The following is a 22,520-nucleotide window of genomic DNA, read 5'->3' on the forward strand; positions in this document are numbered from 1 at the left end:
AATATGTCTCATTAGAAATGAGAAAAAATAATTGAAATGAATCTAAAATAAAATGATGAAAAATAAATATAGATTTAAAAATTGTATACATTCTTTTTAACATAAATGTAGTGTTAGTATGGCAGGGGGGGGGGGGGAAATTGTTTAAGTTGTAAGTGGCAGACGCCCCACCTGCGCTGAAAAGGGAAAAAGGCGCATGTGTGTGTGTGTGTGTGCGACTGCAGCCGCATCCAGACTCACTTGCAGCCTCTGGCTGATGTTCACCCCCCCCCCCCCCCCCCCCCCCCTCCATCCTCTTCCTCGCCTCTCCTCCCTCCTCTTCCTCATTTTGGTGGCGCTGTGCGCAAAGCTCCAGCGCCGGACTGGACGCAGTTTTGACGGTCCAAAAACGGAACAAGAAGAAGGGGGCAGGAAGAAAAAAAAAAAAGAAAGCCAGACATGGATGTTTAAATGCTTTCCATCCGTCACTCTGTTTGTTTTGTTTTATTTCTTTTTCTTTAAATGATGATTTCTGTCTTTACATGTAGATGTTGCTCCTGCCCCGCGGGCTGTTAAACGAGAAGCCGCTGCTTCAAATGTCTCCAATCAGTTTGTAAGCGCCACAAAATGAGGATTTCTTCTCGCCGCTGGCTTTTGTTGATATTTTGGGGCTTGTGGGGACTGTCGCTGGCTGCTTTCCCCAGCAGCGTCCAGATCGGTAAGTGCGAGGAATACTCGACTGCTTTTCATTTATTTCTTTTTTCTTTTTTTATGATGATGATTATTGTTATTGTTATTTGGAATCCCAAGAACGGACCGCGAGTAAACGGATGGATGAATGCGCGCGGACGTCCTGTCAAGAGTCTTTCATTTTGATTCCAACACATTTTCTTGGACGTGTGCTCACAAATCTTGACGTGCATGCTTAAGCACACACTTCCTCCTTGTGTGCACGCGCGTGCGTCGAGGCGAGATAGTGTGCATCCCATCAGCGCACTGCAGCAGAGTGACTGCCTTTTTCACCATGCAAGCCTGCATGTGCACGGAATGTGCGCGTGTGCATTGCAATCAAACTCCACGGAGATTGGCAGAATTCGTCCAATGACTTGCGTTCGTTTAAAGCAGGGGTGGGGGAACCTACGGTTGGCGGGCCGTATGCGTTTGATCCAGTACTCTGTGATAGACAGCGGTGACTGGAGATACGTATGAATCAACTAGCTGGCTTTTAAGATACGAGCCGTCATTCAATTGATTTTAATTTTTCTCGCTTTGACTTGAGAGTGCAGACTTGAGATACGAGCGATGTAGGGTGGCAGCTGCAGTGACTCTGGCTGATACAATTAGTGGACAATTCCAAAAAAAAAAAAGAGGCTTCAAGCTGTTTCTTGCCACTCGCGGCGGATGTTTACTGGCAAACTAAACATGGAACAAGGAGAATTACACCTTATGTATTTAAAACACCCACATAGCCTAGCCTTTCAGTCTGCCAACTTTATACTAACGCTAAATAGCATCTACGTTGTGGTGCGTTCACCCTTTAAGCGACAGATTGAACACAACGGCGCAACGGTTTAATTCTTTTTAATTCTATTCATGTCATTTTATGTACAACAGTGGTTCTCAAACTTTTTACACCAGTGGCCTCCTTATGCCTATTTTAGCGGGGGCTTCAGTCCCCCTAAAAACTTCTCAAGCCCCCCCCCCCCCCCCCCCCCAAAAAAAAAGAAGTTTGGTAATATGCATTAGTGGTGATGGTTCATAGTCCAAGCCCCCGTCAAACTGATCTACAAACCCCCTAAACAAATATTGTCATAATTCCCCTCTTTGAGAATTAATTTTAGGCGATAAATATTAGCATCAGCCCCCCCCCCCCCCCTAAAGCCACCCCAAATGTCAAAACCTAGTGACGCCCCTGGTGCCACCTAAAAAAAAAAAATTGCTCTCCATGCACCACCATAATGACCAACAATAAAATGGCAGCTTTGTAGGCCCAAGTGTTCACCAAAAATTGGGTTTTCGTCCTAAAAAGTATAGCTAAACTTATTGTAAGCTATTGTAACATTATGCAGTTTGAAAATTAACACTGTGCTTAAATATAGGAAAAGGAATAAATGTATTTATGTAATTATTAAGTTCAACTTTATTGCAGAAAGAAAGTTAAAATTGTACCTCAATAAATATTTAAAAACAAACAGTTGTGCAAGATTTATTTCAAACGTTATTAAACTGAAAAGTTAAATACAACTGAACTGTACTAGGGCAGTGATTCATTCGCTGACCCCTAGAGGGTGCCCGCGTCCCACCAGTGGTACTTGTACCACACTTTGAAAATCACTGATGTACAATATTATGGAGTGCTATTTTTCCTCGTTCTGTCCGTTTCATTGCGGTGGACATCATTCAGTAGTTGGCAGCATGATGTAATAGTGTTGATCACGTCTGCCTCCCTTTGAAAAGTTCCAGGTTCAACTCTCTGTTTTCTGGGTACTCTGGCTTCCTCCCACATTCCCAAAATATGCAGGTTAGGTTCATTCAAGATTGAATTCTCAATGATTGTTTATTTATATGTGCCTTGGTGATTGGCTGGGAACCAGTTCAGGGTGTACATCGCCTCTCTCACCCAAAGTCAGCTGGGATAGGCTCTCGCTCGCCCACGACCCGAGAAGAGGACAAGTGCTATAGAAAATGGATGGACAGATGGATTTTTATTTTATGGCGTTGACATCTGCACACTGCGCACTCTCCCTTCTGATGTGAAATGACAGGCTGTTCCAATGATTGTGCTTGTCTCTTTATATTATGTGATACGCTATCGTACCCCCAGGGAGTTCAGAGGTCGGATTCCGTTATGAAAGCGCGCTGCTGGACCGGCGGCGATGTGCCATTGTGCTGTTAGTGGAAGTTAAAGTAGCCGGGTGGATGGATCCACTACCATTCCGGGCTTATGTAGCATTGCTACTAATGGTAGCAATGTCATGGCATCTCCCCTAGTACTGCCTATTGTGGATCATTATTTGTATTTTTTTTTTATCACCAGTCTTTGTAGCGTTTCTTTTCACTGCATTGTTCAAGTGACACAATCTGCTGTATGCGGAACATCACGTGATCAAATCTGGAAAACGGAAAAGCTGACTTCTTGTGTTTGCTACGCTAACAAGCATGACTACGGTTTGATTACATGATTGTTTGAAGCGGTTGAAGCTGAAAATGTGTCTTCTTTATGGTTGGTGTATTCGGATTAAAGTTAAATACATAATTTATTTATAAAAATATGATATGCAAACACGAACAAAGCCTAAACATTGACTTTTGTCATTTTTGGTGGCTCTGTGGGGACATTATGTGTGAGAAAAAGAGACATTGTAGACGTTTAAAGTCCCTTTTGTTGCTTTTTCACGGCCCTCTTCACCTTTCACCCCACCCAGGAGGAAGTGCTTAGACCTGTTTTGCCAAATGCAGAAGTAGGTTTCGCATATACCGGATCCTGAGAGAGCAGAAATGTGGAGGTTACCCTCCTTTGAATCTGTGGGGGTCAGATGGAGGCAGCCCATACCAACTAAATGCTTATGTAACGTTTAATAATTGTATTATTTTGATATATTATTTCATTGTGTGTTGTCACTGCCCAGTGTTTGATTCTTGCGGGGTTATTTCCGCACAATTGGGGCAACTTTTTCTGGATCATCTGTTCGGATATGTGTACATGAAATGCTGGCTTGAGATATGAGTAACTTGACATACAAGTTTTTCGAGATACGAGCCCTTGCTTGGCTGATTTATTTTTTTATGTCTTGGGATACGAGCAAAAATCTGAGATACAAGTGCGCTTCAGATCCCCACCAACAGATGGCGGCAGCAACGTTAACAACATCCGGCCACCATCAATACACATTGGTTTCCTTGCAGTGGAAGGACAATACTAGTAATGCACGCTCAACATGCATTAACGACAACCAACTGACTGCCGCACGACCAAGCACTTGGCAACAGAGGCAAGGAAAACCAAGAAATACACTTTGAAAAGGACAATACATTACACACATGCGCATCTACTGCTTTTTTTGTAGGTTTAGATTTGAATGTTTTTTAAGTCGTGCGACTTTAACCGTATATTTATTAACACAAATGCTGCAATTGCTTGGTTATGTAGATTTGAGAAACTTTCATGACAAAAATCTTTGCGTTATGTTTGTTGCTGCTGTAAACAAACATCCAAAACGACAGAATTTCGATTCATGAACAAAAACTAACGAAACGATATTGTCAGAGTATTTTGCTTGGCATTTAATAGTATTATCACAACACCAAAATTGGCCGATATTCTTTACATCGGAAGAAAACCAGCAACCATCTGTAGCAATAGAGAAATTAAACAATGAATACAAAAATGTACTTTTCTTATGTAATTGTACCATCAAAAATATAGTCCAATTACATTTTTAATGATCGTTTAACAACACAACCAACAACTACTTATGTGAACCACACTTTTCCCCATTTTACAATATGCTATTTCTGTCTTTCAATACTGCACTGATAAACACATGGTACATTGCGATATTGATATTTTATCATCTTTTTACATTTACTGGTTTAGTCTTTGTTGTAGAATTTTAGTCACGCTGTTTTAGAATACAGGCACAGTTCTCTTCAATTTTACATCCTTTTGTAAGGACCAGCATGGGTTTGCTGGCTGTCCCAGCATGCATTGCACTGGATGGAATGAGGAAGGGTGGAGGAAAAATGCGAACATCCCTAACAGGAAATAGATCCATCATATCCACAAAAGCCCTCAGGTATCCTTCGATTCAACATAAAAAAATAGATTAGATATAGATCCCGTTTATGATGATTAAACTTTATGCCATTAAAGTTGGTGGTCATCAATAAAGCACAGTTAAGGCAGTTTTCCCCACAATTCCATCCATCCATTTTTAACACATCTTATGCTGGTTAGAGTCACAGGGCGCTGGAGCCTATCCCAGCTGACTTCGGGCAAAAGGCAGACTATACCCTGAACTGGTCGCCAGTCAGTCGCAGGGCACATATATTCACACCGTCACTGAGTGGGAACTGAACACTCGCTGCCCGCACCAAAGTCAGGCAAGTGTACCACTACACCATCAGTGACTCTCCCCCCCCCCCCCAATTGTTTTTTTTAAATCTTTCTTTCACTCGCAACCCATTCTTACCAGTCCTGACTGGTTGGTTTGTTCTCTAGTTAGGAATTAACGCAGACTGCAGGCATTTTGGTAACAAATTCAGCTTCGAGGAGTTCAGCCGTGAAAAAAAATAAAAATACAAAATACACACTGACATTTCGCTTTAAAGGACATTTGCTCACACAAAAATATAGCCCAAAGGCATGCTTTTGTAATGTGAAACAAACAGCTTCCAACCTAAAATACCTTTGACATTTGCACGAGCATGAACATCCATAATGAGGAGCTTTGTACATGAATTAGGTTGTAATGTCAAGGAGGCCGAGAGGAACCAATATTCAAATCTTATGCTAAGCTCGTAGTTTGACAAACATTTGTATGACTATTTGTTTTTTCTATAAAGTGCGAATATTGAGGTCAGCAGTAGCCGACCATACTGCTATTACCAAGCTATGCTAATCACATCTCGTCTCTCGTTAGCGTTGTCCGGTTCTATATGAAAAATTCAATATCTCGAGATGTGTACAAATTTTGACATCTCGGGCACAAACATTAAGTGGAATTTCCGGTATCTTGTTGATGGATTGGCACATTTTACAGAACCATTCCTCTTTCCCCTGTTGAAGCATTGGCTCATGACTTCGGTGATCCCCTGATATTCCCCCGTGGGTTCCGCCGGCGGTTTGACGTTCATCATCCTCGCTGAATGGCCAACACAGGATCGGATAGATTGCTATGACATGTGGCACAGATGTTCATATGTACCCTCTGGTGTTCTGGTGATCCCCTGACTTTCCAACCCAAAGACGCCATCGTGTTAGTGGGAAACAGTCGATGAATAAACAGAAGCTGGGAATCGAAGGACATTCCCATTGGCCCAGCTCCAATTTGTCTTTCGTGCTGTACACGTGTGTTTACCTGCTAACATGAATTAGATCCTGAACATACTGCTGAATGGTAGACAAGTTAATACATGCTGTGTTTAACAAGGACAAATAAAGCCCCACATGGTCTAGCAGTTAGGATTCTTTCAGTTAGATGACATCGTTACAGGTCCCATATGCTTAAGTGGTTAGGATTTGTGGTTTGGGATGGAATGGTATCAGGGTCCAGCAGTTAGAGTTCCTGATTTCTGATAGAATTCTTACAGTTACTTACGGTCTTGTGGCTAGGTTTTCTGGTTTATGAGTTAATAGTCACAGATATCACAGGGTAAAGCAGTTTAGTTAGTACTTTAAAAAACAAAGTTGTCCCCAGTCTTGAAAGGGCTAGCAATTAGGGATTTTGGTTTTGCTGTAGATGGAATAAGTCCCATGGGGTCTAGCAATTCGGGTCCCTAATTTAAGATGGAATAGTCACAAGTTAGGCGGCACGGTGGCCGACTGGTTAGAGCGTCAGCCTCACAGTTCTGAGGTGCGGGGTTCAATCCCCGTCCCCGCCTGTGTGGAGTTTGCATGTTCTCCCTGTGCCTGCGTGGGTTTTCTCCGGGCACTCCGGTTTCCTCCCACATCCCAAAAACATGCATTAATTGGAGACTCTAAATTGCCCGTAGGCATGACTGTGAGTGCGAATGGTTGTTAGTTTCTATGTGCCCTGCGATTGGCTGGCAACCAGTTCAGGGTGTACCCCGCCTCCTGCCCGATGACAGCTGGGATAGGCTCCAGCACGCCCGCGACCCTGGTGAGGAGAAGCGGCTCAGAAAATGGATGGATGGATAGTCACAAGTACCTCAAGTTCTTGCGATTGTGTTCTTAGGATTCCTGATTTTTGAGAAAATAGTCACAAGTGTCTTTGTGTCTGGTATTTGAGGTTAAGGTAGAAGAGACTTAGAATGCCCGTATGGTCCAGCCGGGTTACAATTTCTGGTTTAAGATAGAATAATCACAGGTTCCGCAGGATCAAAGAGTTAGTTTTCCAGGTTTCAGATAGAATTGTGGTGGTGGTCCCTTATGTTCTAGATGGAAATGCAGTACCTCGGCATATATTGTATGAATTTTGACATCTCGGGCGCAAACTTTAAGTGGAATGTGAGGGTATCCTGTGGATGGTTCAGCACATTTGACAGAAGCATTCATCTTGTCCTTGTTGATGCATTGGGTCTCACAATTCTGGCCCCTGGTTTAAGATTAAATAGTCACAAGTCCCAGAAGTTCTTGTATTACGATTCCTGGTTTTGTATGGAATAATCTTAAATACTGACAGGTGTGGAAAGTAGAGTCCATGGTTTAGGACTGAATAGTCACAGGTCCTTTTAGTGCAAACAGATAGGATTCCTGGTTTAAGTGGTTTTGTAAGTCGCTTTTTGCAGGGCAGTTGAGGTTTAACAACCCCGTTGTGTCTTTCATATAGGGCCCCTAGTTTAAGATGAACAAGGACAAGTCCATTTTCTTCAAAGGATTCATATTCCTAGTCAAAGATGGAACAATAATAGTCTCTTATGGTTAAGGAGTTAGTTTTCCTAGTATTTTGATGAAATAGTCCCTTTTGGTCAAGCTGTTTGGGTCCATGAGATACGATGGAGTAGTTACAAATTACTTTTGGTAAAGACTAACCTTGGTTTTATGATCTTATGATTAGTGTCACTCGTTTAAGATGGTCCAGAGGTTTGGATTTCCTGGACTAGGGTGGAAGTCAGAAGTCTCACATGGTTAAGCAGTTAATGTTCCTGTTATTTTGATAATTAGTCCCATTTGATATAGTGGGTTGGTTCCATGATTTACAGTGGCGGAGTCTGGCAGAAACTTGGTTTCATGAAGCCGTGTATATCTTGGTTTAGGATCTGAAAGTTCCAGTTTCCATATGTTGGAGTTGTCAGGATCCATGGTTTTCTGTAGTGGTGGACTCCCATTATGGGATCTTTATTTAATTGAGCTCCTCAGAGGGATCCAAAGCCAATCAACTCATTAATATTGCTCGCCTTTCTGTCTTCATATCAAAAACATAAGCTGACTGACCGCGGTGTTCCCAAAACAGTTATCCCTTGCATTTTTCTTTTGCCAAGACCCTTATCCGACAATGTCTTTTTTTCCCCTTCAGGCGGCTTGTTCATCCGAAATACGGATCAGGAGTACACTGCCTTTCGCTTGGCCATCTTTCTGCACAACACCAGCCCCAATGCCTCAGAAGCGCCCTTCAACCTGGTGCCTCATGTGGACAACATTGAGACGGCCAATAGCTTTGCCGTCACCAACGCCTGTAAGTTGTTCTCGTGTGCTTTTATGACCTGTTTGTGCCGCATCAACTCCATGTTGATAAGGTGTTTCATAAGATACACAGTAGCTTTTAATTAGATCATAATAGTCGCTTATCATAATTTCATCACTTGTACTGGTAATAGAGAATAGCTCAACATTATCTGGTGTTATTTGTGACTGTCTATTGTTTTTTTGTTTTTTTTTTACACATAGGTGATGCAATTACAAGTCATGTTGCTTGATAAAAATAAACCGAACTTGTGCCTCCACCGGAATGCTAAGTGTCGTTAAAGACATGGTCGGTGTGTAACGTAAATCATCTTTAGTCCTCAGACTATAATTCATCTGAGCCTTGGTAGATGCTGCTGTTTTGGTTCGCAACAAAGTAAAATGGGCTCAGCGGTTAGCCATGTAACTAGTGTGTTCATCGGCACGCTAATCGTCATTAAAGACGTGACATAAGGTAATCTTTTTTATTGCCCTGGGAAGTTAAAAAAGATACACCGTTTTAATTCATCTGAGACGCTTTTCATATACACTACTTTGGTAGGTGCTGCTGTTTTGGTTAGCAACAGAGTCCATACGAGCTCAGTGGTTAACTATTGAACCCATTTGTTTACCGTAATACTAATCGCTTTTAAAGACGTCGTCCCCACATGATGCAAGATCATCTTGTGTTCCTGTTTGTGTGTTATTGTAGTCTAGTTGAGGGATTTATTTTTTCTTAACTGAACGGAAGGGCATGTATTGTAAATATTAATTGAAATGAGGAGGCCGACTGGAGCTGATGTGATGCGAGGGAACATCAGTGTTGTGTTGACTCATATGTTAAGTGGTGCATCTCAAGGCTGCCAGTCAAAAGCAATGTGTGCGTGTGTGTGTGTGTGTTTGTGATGTGTGCAAATAACCACACAAACATGTTCTAATAGAAATTGGTGGTGTTTTTTAGTGAGGCTCTATGGGGAAAACAACCGCCTTCCCTCTAGATGTGCATTGGGGGGATGGGGGTGGAGGTGTGGGGGGGGGGTTGCGAGGTTCCTACGTACGCCATAAAACACGACGGGCCAATGTCTTGTGCTACGCACCGAGTAATGCGCTGTTAGAAAAATCGATACCTAAACTAAGCAGAGAATGAAGTGCTGTGAGCTTGGCTTGCCAATCGAAAGTGTTATTTGTTGCGACTTTTATGTTGTTGTTGGTTTTTTTTTCTTTCTCCCATGTCTGTGACAGATTTCAAATATGAGATAAGAAGATGGCCCTCGTATTTATTTGATATGTCTGATTTTCAGAAAGGAGGTAGAAAATATCATATTGCCCCTCTCAGCCTAAAAATAGCAGGTTGATAAAAATGGAAAGATGGGTAATGCGACACCACTCAATAATTGTCCTGCTGATTTTCTTTCATTCATTTTCATTTTTGCATAAACAAACATGTTAAAAAATGGTTTAATGTTTTCAACTTGCGCTTAAATTACAGTTTTAGTTATAGGGGAGCAGATAGACACATAATTATAAAATGTGGAAAATGACCCAAATAACCACAATTAAAAAATAAATTAATACACAAATAAATGCATAAATAATTACATAAATTAATAGAAATTGAAACCTCCCAATGGTGATGAGCAAATAAACCCAGAAGAATTCTATCCTAAATTATATCAAATAAAATGATGATTACACACATTGAAATTCATTAATTCAATTAAAATACATAAATAATTACTCAATAAATAGAAAATAAATATGTTATTTGTTTGTTTATCTACAAATGATGTATTTAAAAATAATAATAATAAAACAATAATCAGAATATGTTCACTTTCGTATTACGATGATGATTGATTCATTTATTGGTAATATATTATCAAGTCATTATATATTATATCCATCCATCCATCCATCCATCTTCTGAGCCGCTTCTCCTCACTAGGGTCGCGGGCGTGCTGGAGCCTATCCCAGCTATCATCGGGCAGGAGGCGGGGTACACCCTGAACTGGTTGCCAGCCAATCGGAGGGCACATAGAAACAAACAACCATTTGCACGCACAGTCACACCTACGGGCAATTTAGAGTCTCCAATTAATGCATGTTTTTGGGATGTGGGAGGAAACCGGAGTGCCCGGAGAAAACCCACGCAGGCACGGGGAGAACATGCAAACTCCACACACGCGGGGCCGGGGATGGAACCCGGGTCCTCAGAACTGTGAGGCTGACACTCTAACCAGTACCGCCTATTATATATTATAAAATATCATTATTATATTATCATTATATATTATTAAATATATTGATATTTTTAAGGACAATATGTATTACATTTTTTTCAACACATCAGAAACATCATACGTTATATAAGAATAATGGTAAATATTGTGCATATCAAACACAGAATACAAATACATAATTAATACATACATACCTTTAAGAAATGTACAAATGAAACATTACATAAATAAATAGAATTGTGTTTATAATGTAATTTACAAGTCACAGTTACAAGTTTACACACACAGTTACACGTTTACACGCACACACATGTATATATATATATATATATATATATATATATATATATATATATATATATATATATATATAAAGGAGAATCATCATCAAACTGAGTGGGAGTCGGCATCAACGCCAAATGTAACAGGCTCAAGTCCAAAATAAAGTGACTGCTTGCATAATACTGTACAAGCAAGACATGGAAGTGAAACACAGTCAATTACAACGAATGTGCAATATAGAGTGGACTATAAAAGAACAAATATCTGCTTGAGAGGGGGTCTTTTATCCAAAAAGTATATCCTCTGCTAGGTCACTGTTAATTCCAGTAATCTGGCTCAGACTTTTTCCTTGTGCTTGCAAGGTTACAGCATCCTTGAAACATGCAGTATGGAGGGAGGGCTGCCAGACTGGAAACGATTGCTTTAAGCCCCTCTCAATGACCAAACGCTCGAGATCAGCGGGGGTCCCGAAGCGAACGCTCAGGTGGACAAAGACTGTACCCTATATGTACTGTATGTATTCCCGGGAAGACGAGGGAATGGTGTGATTGTTCACTACGGCGCTAATGGCTGCGCACTCACAGGAAGCCGGTCTGCGGCCCATTGATTGGACGAGGCAAATCAGAGCAGAATTACATGAGCCAATCAATGGCTGTGATAGCTCAGGGGCCAGCGGGGGGGATGTGCTATTGAACCGCATCGCTTGCTTTCGACACTCATTTTACAATTTATTTTTTCTGCTTCTTGCCTGTTTTTTTTGCTCTATCATTGTGTTTTTACAAGTTCCTGATAATTCGCTGCCTTTGCCTAGGGATGGAGAGTTGGTGAACCGCCGTTACTCTTGGACATTACAATTTTGCATCTGTAGACAATCTATTTAATTTTTCTGTCCTTCAGACAGTGCTTTAAAGCACTTTAAATACGGCAATAGTCAAAAGTGATGTTTTATTACAAAAACACTTAATACCTAGGCCATAGTTGAACAATTAGAATTTACAGTTGTTCCTTGAACGCAACCCTTTCAAACCCTAGCCAGCTAGCTAGTAGAGAACTTTTGACTAGTCCCGAGTCATGACATAACCCAAAAAGTAGACTAAATTGACTTTTAATAGCTGTTTTATTGATCAAATAAAGACAAAAGTGCAAGTTCGATATTCTATATCATGTAATAGGAAGTTCAGGTCATGTACCTCCATTACTCACAAACATTGTAGTTACTTCTTGAGACAATGTATTTCATGTTTTATATCCTTCACTACTATTCAAATCTAAATGTGTCGCTCAAAACTGATATTTACTACAAAAACAGGAATTGGAATGTACAATTTGCGTTTCTTGAACGCAAACGACTCAAACTGTAGCTAGCTAGCTACTAGAAAGAACTTTCTAGTCCCCCCTCTTGAAATCATCACATTCAAACCCCACTCGAGGCTAAATAGCAAGCAACAAAGACAACCTTCCAGTCTAATGGTGCTGTTTAATTGAAGAATGAGATAATAAGCTCTTATAAAACAAATGGACTCTAATGATCTTTTAGTGGCCAATAAACACCAGTGTGACAAATCTTTGTGTGAAACAAGTCAAATAATATAGTTCTTAAGTAGCTAGTAGTCGCGAAGCACCATTTTGTTATGCTGTTAAATGTGTTTCACACAAGCTAAAATGTAATCACAGTTCACTGGCTTGATGAATGTTTTATTTAACTGTATGGGTAATTGATATCAATTTTAATGCAGTACACTATTTCTGGTGGTTAGAGACCGAAAAAACTACAAGCAATTGACACCCTAAAAATGTTTTATCTATATTTTATCTATATTAAAAGTTTAAACTGTATGTTTACCACAACGATCCCCCAAATTTTTAATACCATTTCAAAATAGTCCTACGACATTACCCTTAAAAATAAATAAATTGATTTGACGCTTAAACAGTGTGCAAAAATAGCAATTGCTCAGCAATAACGAACCCTTAGGCCATTTGTTAACTTGAGCTTTTTAATAGTCACTCAGCAATGCAAAACAGCCCAGACTAAACGAAGCTCCTCCCTGACATTACAAAACTTCTCTCTCAATTGAGCTGTCTCAGTTCAACAGACATTGACACCAATTACTTTATTCCTATTCACCTGGGCTTCGATGAAATCTTGCGGCATCTTCTGGTATTCCAGAATGAGCATAGAAACGCCACTAGGTAGGTGAATTTGTGAATAAGCAACTCCAAATAGGTGGGGGTTCACTGTGCATGCAGTATGTCTATGTATTTCTGCAAAGATGTCGGGTGTAAGTTTTAAAATTTAAACCAGGACTAGCATGTAACTACAGCTAAGTGAGGAGTAGTGGAGGTCAGCCACCACTGACGCACATCCAAAGCATTGATCCACTGAGGCACTGATGTGTTTGGAATGCAGGGACGGTAGGGCGTATGTTTGCTATCTGCTATGCTAATCCGCCGGTAGCTACACAGCTGCAGTGGAAATGCGAACCAAATCACGGCACCTATTAGAGTTGAGAATACACAATATACGGTCTATTTCCATTGTACAGAGAAGTACCATAAAATGAGTATTGTAGCATTACAATAAAGGCAATAAAGCAATAAAATGAATTGAGACTCTGCTGCATAATTACAATGAGCAAATGACGGCGGAGCGGGAGGTGTGGCCCTGTTGTGGTGTTCGGTGTTTCCCACACTGTAAGGTGGGAAAAGGGGGCCTCTGTCAGCAAGCTTGCCTCGCTGCTCTTATTAGCCATAATGATTTTTAAGCATTTAAGCATCTGCTTGGCACATTTTCTACAATAGGGAGAAGCCAAAATATTTATTTATATACAAGCCATTTATAAAGTACGTTTTACATTATACAGTGCTACCTTGACTTGACATTCTTCGTGTTTGAAGATAATTGCTGAAAACGTTTGAAGACTCAGAACGATGTACTTCCTTGTGGAGATACAGTGTGAAACTGTTTTTCCCCATTTCAGTTTTCCCAATATTTTTGGGGGGAGGGAGGGGGGGGGGCGTGGCAAAAATGGGGCCCAGTGACTTGGGCCCTGGCGTGAGTCACCCCTCCCCCATTATAGTCAACGTCTTCCCTTCAGATCGTCAGATGGCGAGGCCGCTTTAGAGTGCCTCATTGTTAGCTGTGCGTCTGCCCACGTCACTCAGAGAATGGTGGAATAGTGAGAAAGGGTGGATTAAAAACAAAAAGTCAAACTTGAGAGCCAGTGTATGGACCAGGGCCGCGGGCTGGCGTGGCCGCCTTAGAGCGCTTTGTTGTCAGCCATGAGTGCGTGCATATTACGGAGAAAAGGCAGAAGACCTACTGAAGGTAAGCAAAAAAATGACAAAGTCCGTCGTGAAAGCCAACGTGTAGACAGGGGCTTTACGCTGGTCTGGCTGCTTTAGAGCGCCTTGTTGTCGCGGCATGGAAAAGTCCCGTGACGACTCGGTAGGATATATACCAGCCACTGGAGGCTTTACAGCGAATATATGTTTGTGGTTCAAACGTGTAGTTGTGTGTACCGTAGGCATAAGAAAGATGCTAGACGAAGTAGCATCCATTTTTCCCGGTCGTAGAAGTGGTACTTGATTGGCATTTGACAGTCGAGCGGGTTGTGGTTTCAGCGCATTCAGCAGGACACACCCACAGCGTTTAAAAGGGGAGAGAACGATTCACGATTTTGGAGCCTTTTTTTTCCATAGCAGGCATGGTTGTTAACGACAATCTTCTCCGTGGAATGTCAAAAGTAGAAGACATTTATTTTCACTTTACAGGGACTACCGAGGACGTCCCACGATACAATTACAACAATGTCGTCATTACAGACAGAGAAGAATCGAGTCTAACCAATTGAAAAAAATCACCATTAATATGAGCATCCACCGTGCGTCTTTTTCATCTCACTTAACCAGCTTGGGGGCGGGGTTAATTTGACCTCCTACATGGCCTCTCGCCTTCATCGAAACATTTCATCCACGTGGAGTCATTTATATGCAGCGTCTGACTCACATCGCCTGTGCTCTTATAAATGCTCGTTCGGCATAGGCGACGCTTCTTTGTGTTACCTTGAAAGACAAAACATTGTGTGTGTGTGCGTGTGTTGGCCTTATTTAAGTCTATTATCTCTCCTGCACGGGCTTTCATTCACAGGACTCTTCCCCATACACTCTTTCCTCATTTGTCTGAGGATTCTTCAGGGAAAATATATAAAGGCCCTTTTGCCGCTTGTACGGGTAAATGGCTGGTGAAAGAAAGGAAGGGACTGCGTGGAAATGGGGGAGGGGGTAATGAGAGATTAATGTGGTGAAGCAAAGAGCAAACCGGAGGATGTCGAGGCTAAAAGGGAGATGGTGTGAAAGCAGGGAGGGGCATAATGGCAATATACTGTACCGCCTTAAATATACAGTTGATATGAAAAGTCTGCACACCCCTGTTTAGATGCCACGTTTTTGTGATACAAGAAAATAAAGGCCAAGATAAATCATTTAAAAGTTTTTTCCATTATTAACATGACCTAGAACCTGTCAATTAAAAAGAAGAACAATTGATATCTTTTCGAGAGGGGAAGTGAAAATAAACGAGTCAGAGAATGTGTTTGCACAAGTGTGCACACCCTCTTATGATGGGATGTCAATCACATTGAAACTCATGTTAAGTGGGACTCAGCACACACTTGCCACCATTTTAAGTTCCGTTGTTCGAGTATGCTTTTTCTTTTCTTTTTTTCCCCCAATTCAGTTATAGAGGTTATAGGTCACATAAGGCGGATAGGTGGATTTAAATGTTAAATCCGAGTCAAATTTTTTTTATATCACTAAACCCTTGGCATTTGAACAGATGTGTGAACACTTTTTATATCCACTGTCGGTGTCTTGCTTTTATAGTCACACCTATAGTGATAATGACAATAAAGCTCCAAATTTTAGGCGCTTTAAGGGGTTCGATTTCATAGGTTTCCGAAGTATTCGACTTTATTCCCTTAAGGGGCATCATTACTGTGCTGAATGTTGTAGCGATGCTGCTTTTTTTTGTTTGTTTGCTAAGGTCATATGCTAAATAAGGAAGAGTCCCCACAGGTCAAACGATGTTGATGGTAATGTAGTCAAATTGGATCCCTACTTTAAAAACAAACGCTGTAAAATTAGTTTCACCCGCATGATCTAATCAGATCCAGTACAAGACATTTTATGTTACAATGACTCTGTGGTCCTCACAACATATCATCACCATGCAACAAAAGCATGTACTGTATCTCTAAATGCAGTGTTTTGTTGTTGTTGTTGTTGTCTTCTTCTTCTTCTTATTATTATTATTATTATTATTATTAATTTACATACTAATAATAACATTATTATTAGGACGAGCATTCGGGAAAATGGATGGCTATATTGTTATTATTATTACAAATATATTTTCATTCATTTTATTGTAATTAATATACAGTAAAATATCTCACAAAATTGGATTCTCTTTTTATTTTAATATATTATTGTTTATCATTAAAAACATTTTCAAATAATTATTATTAAAAAATTATACATCCATCCGTTTTCTGAGCCGCTTCTCCTCACTAGGGTCGCGGGCTGTGCTGGAGCCGATCCCAGCTGTCATTGGGCAGGGTACACCCTGAACTGGTTGCCAGCCAATCGCAGGGCACAAACAAACAAACAACCATCCGCACTCACATTCACACCTACGGGCAATTTTAGAGTCTCCAATTAATGCATATTTTTGGGATGTGGGAGGAAACCGGAGTGCCTGGAGAAAACCCACGCAGGCACGGGGAGAACATGCAAACTCCACACAGGCGGGGCCGGGGATTGAACCCGGGTCCTCAGAAGTGTGAGGCTGACGCTCTAACCAGTCGGACACCGTGCCGCAAAATTGTACAATTAATTATTATTAATACTTATAGAATTTTTATTACTTGTTTAAAAAATATAAAGTCGTCGTCTTCTTCATATTATTATTATTATTATTATTATTATTACAAAGAAAAAAAATGTTTGTGGTTTGTTTTTTCATTTTATTTTAAATAAGGTCTCACAAAAATGTAAACAATGTTATTGTCAAAAATAATGTTTTTATTATTTAAATTTTATTTTAAATTTCACAAAATTTGAGGAGTGTTTTTCAGTTTTATGTATGTATTTATTTATTATTATTATTATTGTATAAATAAAAAAAATAATATATATATATATATATATATATATTTTTTTTTTATTTTTATTTTTTTTTTTTTAAATGCTATTATGACTTCTCTGACTACCACTTCTACTAACACTACTTACACTACTGCTACTGCTACTACTATTACTATGTTATCCCTGCATGTCTTTAACTATTTCAAGCAAATAGAACCCAATGTCAAGCAATGGTTTTCAAGCAGGGTGCCTAGCGACGTATAGTGACAATAAGAAGAATATATAATGCTCTTCCACTACATGGCAGAAAGTGCAATTAACCTGTGCATCCACCTGTTGCTGTTCATAAACAGAATAATAGCTTTGTGTTCAAGTGAACGGTTCCAGATTTCACACTGAGTAAGTCTGTTTGCGAGTAAATTGCGACGAGATCATCATTTCAGTATTCATTATTTTTTGCAACATTTTTTGTTTGGTGACTGATGAAGAGAACCTGAAATGAAACTCTTCTCGTTCAACTTGAACTCATTCCCACCAATCCCCGTCCCTCCTCCTCCTCCTCATCTGTGCGCTGGTTATGTAAGTGCCCCCTGAGGCGTGTGTATGCATCCGTGTGTGTGTGCGTGTGTGTGTTTAGGTCACACAGGTTGACAAAGAACTCTGGGGAGGCAATTTGCACTAAACAACAATTTACTATTGAGCCTTCCGATGCAGTTTGATGACATCACCATTATGTATATTGTATTTCGTCAACATACAGTCTAACGGCTTGTTTTGCTTTTTCTCTGGCTTTTTTTTTTTTGGCCATGCTTATTCTTCACCTTTGCCGTTTTTTTATGACATTTATTCTAAAGGATGGCCCGCAAGTCGTGCTTCACGTCACCCAAGTGCATTTCTACCCTCATTTTGCTTGTTTGGGACATCAGTGATCCCAAAACAGAATAGAGATTCCATTAATCCATTTCAACCTTACCCCACAAAAAACACCAATACATTTTTTTGTAGATAATTGTAATTACGTCTTTTTATGGCGCCAGTTTGAATGTAGAATGGATGATGTCTGTCCATTATTTCCTGAAGGAAACGTTGTTTGCAAAGGAGGTTCCACTGGATACTTACTGTGCATCATTGTTTTCATGTGACACCCAAAATACTTGCTGTGGTCAACTAAATCGCTCCCGACAGATGAAACGTGTGAGCGAGGCTGCGGTGGGCCACGGAATGTTTGATGAGGATGACATTTATTTAACCGCCTCTGACGTCTACGGAGCTACCACCTTCGCTCAATTAAAACATCCATCCATCCATCCATGCATTTTCTGTACCACTTCTCCTCACAAGCCTATCCCAGCTATCTTCGGGCGAGAGGCGGGGTACACCCTGAACTGGTCGCCAGCCAATCGCAGGGCACATATAAACAACTATTCACACTCACGTTCACACTTACGTCTTCAATCCACCTACCATGCATGTTTTTGGGATGTGGGAGGAAACTGGAGTGCCCGAAGAAAACCCACGCAGGCACGGGGAGAACATGCAAACTCCACACAGGCGGGGCCGGGATTTGAACCCCGGTCCTCAGAACTGGGAGGCAGATGTGCTAACCAGTCGTCCACCGTGCTTGTCAATTAAAGCAACAAACAAAAATAAAGTCGATTTTGGGGGGATGTGAGGGTGTTCTGAAAAATTTTCTCTTTCCAAACTAGGACAGTAAGTCATGCCAAACTCTGTGTTAATCGTGAGAGAGGTTTTTACACAAATTCCAGCATCCCGCTGGAATATGTTAATATGGGAATCATTACTCGGTAAACAACATTGGTCGAACACAAGTGGCTTTATATATAAATACAGTGGAACACAAAAAAAGAGTACCATCTGCGGTGAAAGATGTTATTTTTATTATTTACAATGAATTAGATAAAGATTTTTTTTGATTTAAAGCCTTAACTCCACAAGTGTTGTGGCTTGATTTCATGCTGCAATTCAATTCATTGTGCTGCTCCTTTGGTGTGCACAACTCGCCCACCGGGGGGCAGAATAATACAGTCATGCAGACACAAATGAAGAAGAATTGTTTCACAGCTACTGTAAATGACTCAGTAAGAGGCTGTAATATTAGCTATTTTTTTGTAGAGGATTAAATTGGGCTTATTACTTTTTAACTGCACCTCCTAATATATTGTAAACTGTGTTATTCACTTACAATATTGTTTAAAATTGGAACAAACTTGGAAGTGGTCCAGCATCAGAAGTAAACCCTATTCAGTCCTTATTGGTCATTTTGCATTCAAATCCAAACTCTCCGATTACTTTGAAATCAGTCCATTTGACATGCGACATTCTCAGATAATGAGAAAAAAAATGTAAAAACTCTCTCAGCATGCGTAAGTTCGGACCGACTTTCTGCCGCCAAATTGTCACTCCACAGCCTAGTTTTGCAGTCCAGAATGAAGTCTACTGGCATTCTACTGCATGCTCGCAATTCGACAGTGGCAGTAATGAGCAGTGCAATCCTGACTGCAAACCACCCCTGTCTATAAGAAGCCATACAGGTTGCCAGTGCGGTGTCACAAAGGCAGAGAACACCGAAAGCATCCCGGTGGACCTGCCAAAGGGGTCAAGGAAGGTTTTCCTGCCACATTAAATGAGAGAAAAATGGAATCTTCCGCCTTGCGCTCCTCTTCCTTCCATTGGGAGCACAAGGGGGGGATGAGTCACGTCAGGTAGCTTTTTCCCCCCTGAGGCCACATTGACGTGGAACTAATGAACAGTGCACTTAATTAAGAGCGTCCGTGATGGCTTTCTCCATCAAAGCTGGAGATTTATCGAGCGTGTAATCTGCGGGCTAATTGTTTGGACACACTCGCAGGTTCAACACAGATGATTTCTTCGTCTCCAGACAGGCACGAAGCCTACTGGCCATCCTATGGCTGATAGACCTTAAGAGGAATTGGCTACTTTTCTTCATTTTAGACCACTCCAAATGATTATTCCTGATGCCCAGCATTTGTTTTATGTTTAGTTTGATCGTAAACTTCAGCTGGAAGTGGCATTAAAAGCTGGAAGTTTTCCACATTTGTTCCATGTCGTTAAATATAAACAGCACTGACGCAAAAGCGGGGCTGGAGTTAACACCAAAATGTCCACCTTCTTAGGTCGTATTGCATGCCCCTTTCACACTGCCTGTAAAAGGCAGGATCTTGTTAACTTTGCTCCCTATAAATGGATCCAATTCGGAATGGGGGGACAAAATTGACCGTGTAATTTTTGTCCTTCTGAGGTAGTATCAGAAACCCATTTTATACTGCCTGTAAAAGGTTGACTTTGTATCACAGGGTACCACTGTTTTTTTATTCTATTTTACTTCATTTAATTTGGAATTATTTAAATTTAATTATATTTTATTTATTTTATTTTATTGTTTTGTATTTAGTTTAATTTCATCTCATTTTAACACGCCCACGACCCTAGTGAGGATAAGCGGTACAGAAAATGGAGGGATGGATATGTTTATTTTATTTTGTTTACCAAACCAGTTTTTAATTCATGCTTGAAATTTTCAAATGTTAAATTGTTGTGATTTTTGTTTGTTTGTTTGTTTTCATGTAAAAAAAAACACCACCACCAACAACAACAAATAACTTTGAGATAGACAAAATAATCCTACATTTCATCCGAGTCTCAGTTTTAATGCATACATTTTGGGACACTGATTTTCATTGGCCGGCGATGATGTCATCCCCCTGCCTTTATTCCATCCATAACAACATAATGCCTAATTAAGTCATGGCTGAATCGCAGACTCAATTCCGATGGCGCTCTGTATCTCTAGGTCACACACGTGCACACACACACACACACACACACACACACACACCCATGAACTCTAACCTTTCACCTTATGTTACTCCTGCTTCATCTAATGATGGCTGTTATTAGAGCGGATCATTACTAGTTTAGCTGTTCGCTGCACACCATTCAGCCTCTGTGTCACTGCATGAATGTGCGTGTGTGTGTGTGTCATTGTGTATGTGTGTGTGTGTGTGTGCGTCTGCGCTGGCTTTATCTCTACAAAGCCGACGTTGGACGGCCTCGCCATTTCAACTCTCTCTGGCGGGCCACTGGAGAAGAGCGGCCTGATTGTAAGTTGATTGGCCAATTATTGCACTTTTATCGAGCGCGTTGATAACACTTCCTCAGTGGTGGTCTGCGGACGGAGGCGGGGGCCGGTGGGGGCGATGGGCTCAGATGATCGTGAGGGTTGTTGCGGCATGTCAGCCCGCCCGTGTAGCCGCACTGCTTTGGTCGTGCTATAGCTACTCCGTGCAAAATCACTCCAATTATACGTTGACTGTTCATATTCTTGGTTCAAGTCGCAATGTGGATTTTCTCTAAAGTTTTAAGAATAAATGTAATAAAATACCTCTCTACAATATACTTTACATGTACTTATAATAATATGTACTATGTAGATATGTACGTATAAAAACAGTAAAACAGTCATAACATAAATAGAATGTAAAGAATTAAATAGTTTGTGCATCAAGATTTCATGCTTCACAGACCATAGAAATTGTGCTCCTTCTGGTGTGCACACGTTGGCCACCAGGGGCAGTATCATACAAACATACATAACAAATAATACACGAAGAAGAGTTTCACAACTCAGTAAGCTGCAGTGATAGTTGTTTTTCGCAGTGGATGAAGAATACCGTATCTGAATATTTGAAGATTAGCAAAGACTCAAAATAAGGGTCAATACCAAAACTGATTGCAGTTACTTTGTTTTAATGAATAAAGTTTTGACAATCTCGCATAATGAGTGTTTTTTTTTTTTTTTAACGGAAATGTCCTTCCAAAAACGTAATTCCTAATTAGATCTCAAACGATACAATGGAAGGTGAAGACGATAGGTTGATCACTGTAACTTTGTTTTAATGAACCAAGTGTTGACAACTTTGGAATATTTGTTTTATAATACCATGTGTTTAACAAGTATCTGCATTAGCTGCAAGAACTGTCCTACGAAATACTTCATCTTTAGACAACGAAAAAGTTTTTTTTTTTTAAATCACAGTTACTTTGTTTTAATAAAGCAAGTGTCGACAACCTTTGATAATGAATGTGTTTTATAATGTCAAGGGGGTTGGGGGTAGTAGCATTAGCTTCGGTTTGTAGGGGAAAAAAACAAAGCAGCCGCATTGTACATTGCTTTTTTGGCACATTTGCACACAGCTGATGTCAGGGTTTATTTTCTGTGCACTGCAGAGGATTTAGCGAGAGAGAAAAAAAGGCAAGGTTTATTTTTTTCTTCCCTTCACATTGCCCTTGACATTTCCCAGCCTGGCACTTTGGCCCAGTCAGAGACTCAACACATCGGATTGTTGAGCATTGGTCGACCATCCAACCACCACAAGATCCCGCCTTTACAGCGTTGCAAGTGATCGTGAATCGTCCTTGAAACCTTGCTGGGGATCTTAAAGAGCCCCGTCTACCCCCACCCCTTCCACCACTTCTCTTTGAGCAAA

The 22,520-nt window shown here is 40.6% G+C and overlaps 1 protein-coding gene across 4 annotated transcripts in view; it reads left to right on the forward strand.

Moving 5' to 3' along the window:
• Nucleotides 1–319: 319 nt before the first annotated feature.
• Nucleotides 320–22,520, forward strand: part of gria4b (glutamate receptor, ionotropic, AMPA 4b) — an 89,842-nt gene continuing 67,641 nt past the window's right edge. For all 4 annotated transcript variants that reach the window (XR_009785295.1, XM_061752871.1, XM_061752873.1 and 1 more), the window contains exons 1-2: nucleotides 320–697; nucleotides 8,178–8,336. Coding sequence is in view for 3 of the 4 variants with exons in the window: in XM_061752871.1 (XP_061608855.1) it covers nucleotides 607–697; nucleotides 8,178–8,336 (250 nt within the window). In the remaining variant the exon portion in view is untranslated. The remainder of the gene's footprint in view (nucleotides 698–8,177; nucleotides 8,337–22,520) is intronic.

This window comes from Phyllopteryx taeniolatus, chromosome 17 (assembly GCF_024500385.1).
Source record: "Phyllopteryx taeniolatus isolate TA_2022b chromosome 17, UOR_Ptae_1.2, whole genome shotgun sequence".
Lineage (NCBI taxonomy): Eukaryota > Metazoa > Chordata > Actinopteri > Syngnathiformes > Syngnathidae > Phyllopteryx > Phyllopteryx taeniolatus.